General features: G+C 45.8%; 1 protein-coding gene across 2 annotated transcripts in view; it reads right to left on the reverse strand.

Annotated features, from left to right (window-relative positions):
- The window catches only part of MEMO1 (mediator of cell motility 1), a 139,319-nt gene extending 136,523 nt beyond the window's left edge, over positions 1–2,796 (reverse strand). Inside the window, exon 1 of one of the 2 annotated variants that reach the window (XM_066266849.1) lies at positions 2,469–2,796. In XM_066266849.1, the coding sequence (XP_066122946.1) occupies positions 2,469–2,529 (61 nt within the window). In that variant the 5' untranslated portion in view covers positions 2,530–2,796. The remainder of the gene's footprint in view (positions 1–2,468) is intronic. The other variant, XM_066266848.1, reaches the window with a different exon arrangement.
- Between the last annotated feature and the right edge of the window lie 6,824 nt (positions 2,797–9,620).

Below are 9,620 nucleotides of genomic sequence, written 5' to 3' on the forward strand. Positions count from 1 at the left end.
TTCTAAACTAGCTATTAACTGAGACACAGGTGATTTCACTTTTACCTTATATCAGTAATTGAACACTTTAACTCCATACACACAATTTGAATGCCACAGGAACCACAGAATAACAATCCACAAGTACATTACTCTTCTATTACATGTTTTTGGGACTAGTTTACAATGGAAACCATAATAATACAAGAATTTTTCCAATGATAAATGTTATCAATATAGGTACACTGGGATAATATTAAATATAGACATTACTAGGCCAAGTCAAAGTTTACTTACCTATATTTTTACTTATTTTTAAAATACAAAATAAAATTTTACAATTAAATTGTTTTAAATTCACCCTTAGTATTCAAATTCAAAGTCTCACACACGCATACATACATACACATACACAAAAGTCACACATGATCTGAATTTTTTAACAATGAAGTCCTCTGCCACAATTCACATCACCAAAATGGTATTGTTGAACTCATTCAGAAATTAGGGAAGAAAATATATTTTACAATTTTAAGAAAATAGTCCATTTTAGTTCACTATTGATAAGTAGCTATAACAACAGAATGTTTTGAGCTAGATTAATGGATTCTTCCTCTTACTTGAGATTGATTACTGAAAAAGTCTTTTCCAAGTCTGAAGTGTGAACTATGACTTATTTTACTATACAAAGAATGTTCAAGAATCTATAGAAATTCCTCCAGAATCACTTGCCTACATTTCAATATCAAGTACAAAAAAGTTTAAAACATTTATAGAAAGGTATAAAAAAACAAAAGCAAAATAAATTAACCAAAAGATGGCCATGAAAGTGAATAATGAAACTTTTTAACTCTTCAAAACACATTGAAGAAAGTTTAGTAATTTATAACGCTGAAAATACTATTATTCACTGATAAATTGAATATTAACAATACATTAATTGGAGGACAAACCCAGGAAACAGGGACTCCCACTTCTCAATTCCTGTTCTGCCACTGGCTTAGTACATACAGTCTTGTGCACATCCCATATGGTGAACAAAACAAGCCTAACTGACATTCTAAAGTTGTGAGAAGTGATTGTTATGAAGTACTCTAGGACCATGAAGGAAAGCCAATGTAACCATTAAATGTCATTTAGTTAATACAAAACTGTAGCTACCTGTTAGGCTTGCCAATCCAGTCATCAAGATTCTTTTGTGTCTTCTTAACACTGAACATCTTCAGTGAGTCAGTAAAGTGCGTGTATTTAATGAGCTAGTTTAGCAACCTCAGAGAAATGAATTTTCTTCTAAGTCTTTTTTTTCTTATCCAACTATTTGCAAAGGAAACCATATGCTGATTCATATTAAAATTAGGTCTAGTTATTGATAAGCCAATACCAAATGACTTAAAACTATTAGGAATCACAGTGGAACTTTGTTAATGGAAATGTGACTCCTGAAAGTAATCCCAGAAAACAATCATCCTAAGAAGAGCTTTATTAAAGGCAAAGTCCCTACACGTTTTTAAAGAGCTGAAAAATGGTTTTAGACAGTGTAGATAGAAGACTAAATTAGCTCAAAATCTAAGCTAATTCGTTAGGTAGTTCCAGCACCTGCTCGGTGTTGAGTGAGTAGAGACTGGTGAGGTTGCTCAGGAAAAGTGCTGATGCCACCTTCAGCTGCCCCTTCCGTGAATGACAGTAACAATGCAAACACTGACAAAAGATCTGGGAGGCCACCCTGAGCCTCTGCCTAGCAATACTTCTGCCCTACCCCCAACCCACAGAGCTACAAATCCCAGCAGAGGCCCTCCTCTCCCAGGTCTCACACGCGGAGACCTTGTCTCCAGTTTGGCAACGTGGGAAAGTACTCCCCTTCACTCCGTTCCGGACAGCTGAGCACCTTAAAGGGGAGGGGAAAATGCTGCTCTCTCTACACTGACAGGGGACAGGGACACTTCCTCTCTACGGACGGCGAGTAGGACCGGGTGTGCAGAGACTCCGGGAACTCCCAGGTCTCGGCAAGGAAGGGGACGCGAGTGCGTGCGTCCCAGGGCCAGAGGCCGGAGGGTCGCCCGGCCCGGGTGCAGGAGCGAGGCTCGGGCGCCCGGCACACCGTCCTGCCGGGGGCGGCAGCACTCGGCCGCCGCTTCCTGGGCGGCGGGGGAGGCGACAGTAGCCGCGGGTCCGGGAGCACATTCTTTCCTCGAGCCCGGTCCCGAGGGACGGCGCAGGCGGCCGGGGCGGCAACTCTCCCTCTCGCCCAACTCCAGGGTGAGCGCGAGGGCGGCCGGCCCCGGGCTGCCCGGCGGGATGCCGCCCGGGTGGGGGGAGGCGGCGAGGCCGGCCTGGGTCCGCTCCCTCCCCACGCGGTCCGCGGCCAGAGGCCGTCCGCGCTCCGGTCCCTCCCGCCGCCACCGCGCGGGGCAGGGCCGCCGACCTCGGCCGGTCGGGCGCGCGGCCAGGCGGCAGTGGCGGCGGGCGGGCCGGCCGGCCTGGGGCCCTACCTGAGGCTGTGTACCAGCTCCCGGCGTGACTGGCTTCCCGGCAGACCACTCGGTTGGACATCTTGGTGCCTGTGCCGCCTATGGTGCACGAGGATGAATGAGGAGGAGGCGGCGGCGGCGGCGGCAGGAGCGGCTCCGCAAGGGGACGAGACACCGCGGGCCCAGCCCAGGAGGAGGCGGCGGCGGGGAGGGGATCAGCCCGGCCCAGGAGGAGGAGGAAGAGGAGGAGGCGGCGGCGGCCCAGGAGGAGGAGGAGATGGCAGCCGGGGCGGTGGCAGCAACAATCACCACAAACTCCGGCGACCGCCGGAAGATGGGGCCCGCGGCGGCTTCACCGGAGCCCGGAAAGCCCTGGCCCCGGCCCCCGGAGTCGCCGCTGCTCCCCAGCCCGGGGCTGGTTCCGCCGAGCCGCCCCCACGGCCCCCTCCCCTCCCAGCTAGCCTCCCGGAGCCACCGCCGGTGACCCCACCCCCGTGACTCCGCGCCCGCCCCCTCCCCCCACCCCCAGTGGGACGCCCGGCACCCACCCCCACCCCGGGCAGGGCCCTCCTGCCCGCCCGGCCGCCGGCCTGCCGGCCCCGCCCCGCCCCTCCTCCGGCCGCGCGGCGAGGTTAAAGGCGGAAACCGGACAGGCCAGACGGCATCTGGGGTCGGGCGGCCCAGCGAGGAGGCAGTGGCTGCTGCAGCTCTGCGCACACAAAAGCCCAGGGCCGGGGCCTGAACCGGGGAAGACAGACCCGGAGAAGAGCCAACGCTTCCTTACTCGCCACTCTAACGGGTCCTGCCCACTGAGCATGCCCAGCAACCGCTGCCAGGCCCGCCGAGGAATCTCAACATGCACGCTCCGCTCTCCGCGGTTTAGAGGCAGCAGAGGCTGGGAGGGGAGGGCTCCGGGAGCAGGACGCAGCCGCAGGGCAAGCCCCCTCCCCCAGCCAACTTCTTTCAATGAAGAGCACCGGAGGGCGCGCAGATGCGGCTTTCTACCTGGAAAGTCCAGGTCCACCTTCCTCTTCGCATCATACATAGGAATCCTTAGTGCATCGGCACCCAGGGGTTCACAACTAGGGACGCAAGTATGTGGCCACCCTGGAAAGTTTATTTGTATACGCAGACACACGCTGTTCTGCCTGTGGTCCTGCAAACGCTGGTTTGTGCTTCACGGGACCATCGTTACCACTCACTCTCGACTTTGACATTGTAAACATTTATTTTGTTTCATGTTAAACTTATGTGGGTGCGTGTTTTAACTCCCTAACTAGACTGTATGATATATCTAGCCTCAGTTATTCTCATATATAAAATGGGGATAATAATACTAGGATGTCCCTAGGATTAGGAGTTCATATGAAGCAATAAAATATCCCCTAATTTTTTTGAGCAGTATAGTTCTGGCGGGACTGCTTGGTTGGTTGGAGCACTGTCCAAAGGTTTCCGGTTGGATCCTGGATCAGGACAAATAACAAGAACAAATTGTTTCTGTCTTTCTCTCTCTCCCTTCCTCTCTTTCTAAAATCAAATAAATTTAAATAAAATATAAAGCATGACATAGTAGGCATAGAGCAAACATTATTCCAACCCTTTATTATTTTATCAACCCCAATATTCCACATAAGGGTCAGGAGCAAAAAGTCTGTTAAAATTAGAGGAATTACAGCAAAACATATCTTTCTTGGAACTCCCAGGAAGTGTTATGAAGTAAACCATTACAAAATTGGGAAGAGAGTAACAAAGTTACGTTATCTTCAATGAACACTTGAGGTTAAAAAGTAAAATTGTTATAACATAATCTCACAGTAAGCAGATCTTTGGTAGAGTCCAAAGCAGACAACTGGCTAATATTCAAGTTTCCCTAGTAATAATGTACATTTTTTTTTAATAGTACTGTTCTATTTCTACACCTCCCACCTTTTTCAACTTTAAGGTCCAAGGATCTTGTGTGAGATCCCAGTCCTAAATCCTGGTCAATTACTGGAACACTTCTTTCACATCTTTGTCTGCACTGTTACTAGGCTAACATATCTCGACTGAATCTACATACATAACTCTACTCAATGTCTAATCCTCTCACTTCCCCACTAACCAGCCCATCTATTAGATAATGAAAAAAAAATGTACATGCCAAGTAGACACTAGGGATTAATAGAAAAAGGAGGGCTGGCGCTCTGATTCTATGGCACTCTTCCTGTAGTACTAAACCCAGTGTTAACTGATGAAATGATGAACTCTTCATTGTAAATTTCAAGAAAAGGAAATATGGGTGATATGGTGTTGATAATGGTGATAGCTCTTAAAGTTAATTATTGCTGATTCTGTTTCTATGGACTAAAAAAGGAGGGGAGGGAACATTAAATGCAATTAAGTTTCGTATCTGAATACAAGTAATCTTCATATTCAAGCAGGTCAAACTAGAAAATCAGATTTGAATCCTGGCTGTCACTTATCAACTAAGTGATCATGAGCACCTTAACAAGCCTCAGTTTTCTCATCTGTCAAATGCAAACAGTAATATCTAACTCACAGGCTTGCTATAAAAATTAGGGTTTGTGAAAACAGTTTACAAGTTATTCTTTGTAAATGTTATTATACTCTGCTCCCAGCAACAATCCTAAATCTCATTCTAAACTAGTAATCTAATTTAAAATGAAGCTTCCATCCTATTAGAATGCTCAGTTGGAGGCTTCTCTCCCAAGGGATTTTTCTTACTGGTCAAACTCAGTAAATACCACACTGCCAGGTGAAGTGAAAGGTTAGAGAAACTCATGTTATCTCTAGAATGCTTTCAATATATTCCATCATTACTCCACCTGTCCATATTATTCTGGCTACCTTATTCAAAGACAGACTTAAAAGAAGTTGAAACTATATATTCACTTACCCACCTTCCCTAATTTTTATTTTTTTACCAAAGGAGACAGGAAGGAAGAGAGATGAGAAGCATCAACTCATGGTTGCAGCACTTCAGTTGTTCATTGATTGCTTTCTTATACATGCCTTGTTGGGGGGGTGGGGGGAGACTCGACTCCAGCTGAGCCAGTAACCCCTTGCTTGAACCAGAGACCTTGGTTCAAGCCAGCAACCTCAGGGTTTCGAACCTGGGTCCTCAGCATCCCAGGATGACGCTCTATCCACTGTGCGGCTGTCTGGAGAGACCCCCACCTTCCCTAAATTAAGGAAGATCCATATAATACAAAATACTCATTTGTATCCCAGGAGAAACTTGTCTGGTGATACTGTACAATTACCATGTTATTATTATTAATTTCCATTATACCCACCAGGGCTTTCGGTTTGACACTCCATAAACATTCATTTCCAATCTTTTCAAATAAATCTCGTACATAAAGCTGATTTTTAAATAAATTTGATTTTTACCAAATTTATTAATACTATTTAGAATTCTCAAAAATTAAATAACTGAATCAAAAGATTTAAAGTTTTTTGAAATTTATTTATTAGAGAGGAAAGGATAGAGAGGGGAACATATATCTGTTCCATGTGCCCCAACCAGGGACCAAACCCACAACCTTTCACTATCTGGACAATGCTCCAACCAACCAAGCTATCCAGCCAGGGCAAGATTTATGGGGTGTTTTTTTTGTTTTGTTTTGTTTTTTTCATTTTTCTGAAGCTGGAAACAGGGAGAGACAGTCAGACAGACTCCCGCATGCGCCCGACCGGGATCCACCCGGCACGCCCACCATGGGGCGATGCTCTGCCCATCCTGGGCGTCGCCATGTTGCGACCAGAGCCACTCTAGCACCTGGGGCAGCAGCCAAGGAGCCATCCCCAGTGCCCGGGCCATCTTTGCTCCAATGGAGCCTTGGCTGCGGGAGGGGAAGAGAGAGACAGAGAGGAAAGCGCGGCGGAGGGGTGGAGAAGCAAATGTGCGCTTCTCCTGTGTGCCCTGGCCGGGAATCGAACCCGGGTCCTCCGCACGCTAGGCCGACGCTCTACCGCTGAGCCAACCGGCCAGGGCCTGGGGTGTTTTTTTTTAAGAGTTTATATTTATTATTTTCTTTACAGAGACAGAGAGAGTCAGAGAGAGGGATAGAAAGGGACAAACAGACAGGAACGGAGAGAGATGAGAAGCATCAATCATTAGTTTTTCATTGCGACAACTTAGTTGTTCATTGATTGCTTTCTAATATGTGCCTTGACTGCAGGCCTTCAGCAGACCGAGTAACCCCTTGCTCAAGCCAGCGACCTTGGGTCCGAGCTGGTGAGCTTTGCTCAAAACAGATGAGCCCGCACTCAAATTGGCGACCTCCAGGTCTCAAACTTGGGTCCTCGGCATCCCAGTCCGACGCTTTATCCACTGCGCCACTGCCTGGTCAGGCGATTTAGTTTTTTAAAGGCTGACAAAATTTTTTTAATTTATTGGGGTTAACGAGTTTTTCCTTTTTCTTCTTCTTTTCCAAGTGAAGGAGGGGAGATAGACAGATGCCCACATGTGCCCCACTGGGATCCACCCATCTGGAGCTGATGCTCTGCCCATCTGGGCCGATGCTTGCAATCAACGTATTTTTAACATCTGAGGTGGAAGCTCCATGGAGCCATCCTGAGACACCAGGGCTAACACACTCGAACCAATCAGCTATGGCTGTGGGAGGGGAAGAGAGTAAGAGAGGAAGGAGCAAGGGTGGAGAAGCAGATGGTTGCTTCTCCTGTGTGCCCTGACCAGGAATTGAACTTGGGACATCCAAAAAACCAGGATGACACTCTACCACTGAGCCAACTGGCCAGGGCTGACAAGTTTTTCTTTAAAGTTGTTATTCATTAGAGACTGCCCCTTTTATCTCTCGTGACCTATTTTCCACTACTTTATAAAGGGGTGGGCAAAAGTAAGTTTATAGTTATGAGTATGAAGTTTATTCTTTTATTATTATTGTATTATTATTTCATATCCTTATTGATATATCTTTTAGGTGTTTTTGTTTTTTGTATTTTTCCACAGTTATAAGCAGGGAGGCAGTCAGACAGACTCACGCATGCACGGGACCAGGATCCACCCGGCATGCCCACCAGGGGACAATGCTCTGCCCACCTGGGGCGTGGCTCCGTTGCTGCCAGAGGTGGAGGCCATGGAGCTGTCCTCAGTGCCTGGGCCAACTTTGCTCCAATGGAGCCTTGGCTGCGGGAGGGTAAGAGAGACAGAGAGGAAGAAGAGAAGGGAGAAGGGTAGAGAAGCAGATGGGCACTTCTCCTGTGTGCCCTAACCGGGAATCGAACCTGGGACTTACACACGCTAGGCCAACACTCTACTGCTGAGCCAACCAGTTAGGGCTTCTTGTGAATACTTTATAAATAGAAGATTCCAATATTTCAAGGTTTTTCCTGTTCAAATATTTATAGGTCTGGCCCTGGCTGGGTAGCTCAGTTGGTTAGTGTCATCCATACATTAAGGTTGTGAGTGTAATCTCCATCAGGGCATATACAAGAATTAACCAATGAGTGCATAAATAAGTGGAACAGCAAATTGATGCCTCTCTCTAAAAATCAATTAAAAAAAAATACAGGTGGCCTGACCAGGCGGTGGAACAGTGGATAGAGTGTCAGACTGGGATGCGGAGGACCCAGGTTCAAGATCCCGAGGTCGCCAGCTTGAGCACGGGCTCATCTTATTTGAGCAAAGCTCACCAGCTTGGATCCCAGGTCGCTGGCTTAAGCAAGGGGTTACTCGGTCTGCTGTAGCCCCACGGTCAAGGCACATATGACAAAGCATTCAATGACAACTAAAGTGCCACAACAAAAAACTGGTGTTTCTCATCTCTCTTCGTTTCTGTCTGTCCCTATCTATCCCTCTCTCTCTCTGTCTTTGTCCAAAAAAAAACAACAAAAAACAACCCAGGTCTCCAGCTGTAAATCAAAACCATATCACCTCCCTACAAGTGTCACTCCTAAAATACATTTTCCCTGTATTAAAGAGAACTATAAGGGCTCTGGCTCTGTTGGATGGACAGTCGTAATATGCCAGGGCTGCAGTTCTATGCCTGGGCACATAAAAGAATCTCCCAGTGAATGCATGAGTGGGTGGAAAAACAAATCAATGTTTATTTCTCTCTTCCTCTTCCTCTCCCTTCTTCTCTCTCTAAAATCAATCAATAAAAAAATATTTAGAGAACTGTATGACATACTTCATCAGCTTTAAATTTCTAACTTTGCCTTCACGTGTTCAGCATGGACACAAGTGTTCTGTTGTTGTTGGACACAAGTCTTTAAAATGCTTCCAAAGCAGGGAGTCTCAACCTTAGCAACACTGACATTTTGACCTGGATAATTCTTAGGAAGGGATAGGGCACACAGGCTTTCCTGTGCATTGTAAGATATTTAGCAGCATTCCTCACCATTACCCCACTAGATGCCAGTAGAACCCCACCTTACTCCAATTTTAACAACCATGTTTCCAGACACAGCCACATAGCCACTAGGGGAGGGGGGCAAATCACTCCCCATTGAAAACTACTGCTCTAATGAATGTCCTGCCTGGCTCTCTTCAGACAATTTTCTCTTTTCTTAATGAGTTATCTCAATTTCTTCATACAGGAATAAGTGAGCAAACCCCAAAAAATGGACTGTTGTAAAAAGAAGTAAAAAACAATGATGTTAACTATTAACTAGCACAAGTACTTCTCACTTAGCTATAAGCAACATATTGGTAGAAGTGGGTTTGAATACCCATTCAAACACTTACCTGTGTGGTCTTGAGCAAGTCACTTATCCTCTCCAAATCTGTTTCATCTGCAAAATGGGAATAACAATATCTACTTTGCAGAGTTGCTATACTAGAAATAATTTATGTAAAATAATACTCTGCCTGGCATGTAGAACTGCAATTGTAGCTATTATTATATTATTACCATAATGGCTAATAGCATAGGAGGATATTGTACACCCTCTGTAGTGCTTATACCAGTATTCCTACTTTACTGTACATTAGAATCACCTGTGATAGTTTTCAAAAATGGAAGCTACCCAGATCCTACCTACTAAAAGGTATAGAAACAACACTGAAAAAAACTAAGATTTTTAATTATACTAGATTCTGATGTATTTTCATGCTGTTGTAAAACTGTACCATTCTGACACAAAAACAAGTCATAAAAGTAAATGAACCACATAAATTAATCATATAGAAAAACTAATTTACAATAA

This window comes from Saccopteryx bilineata, chromosome 3, assembly GCF_036850765.1.
Source record: "Saccopteryx bilineata isolate mSacBil1 chromosome 3, mSacBil1_pri_phased_curated, whole genome shotgun sequence".
NCBI lineage: Eukaryota > Metazoa > Chordata > Mammalia > Chiroptera > Emballonuridae > Saccopteryx > Saccopteryx bilineata.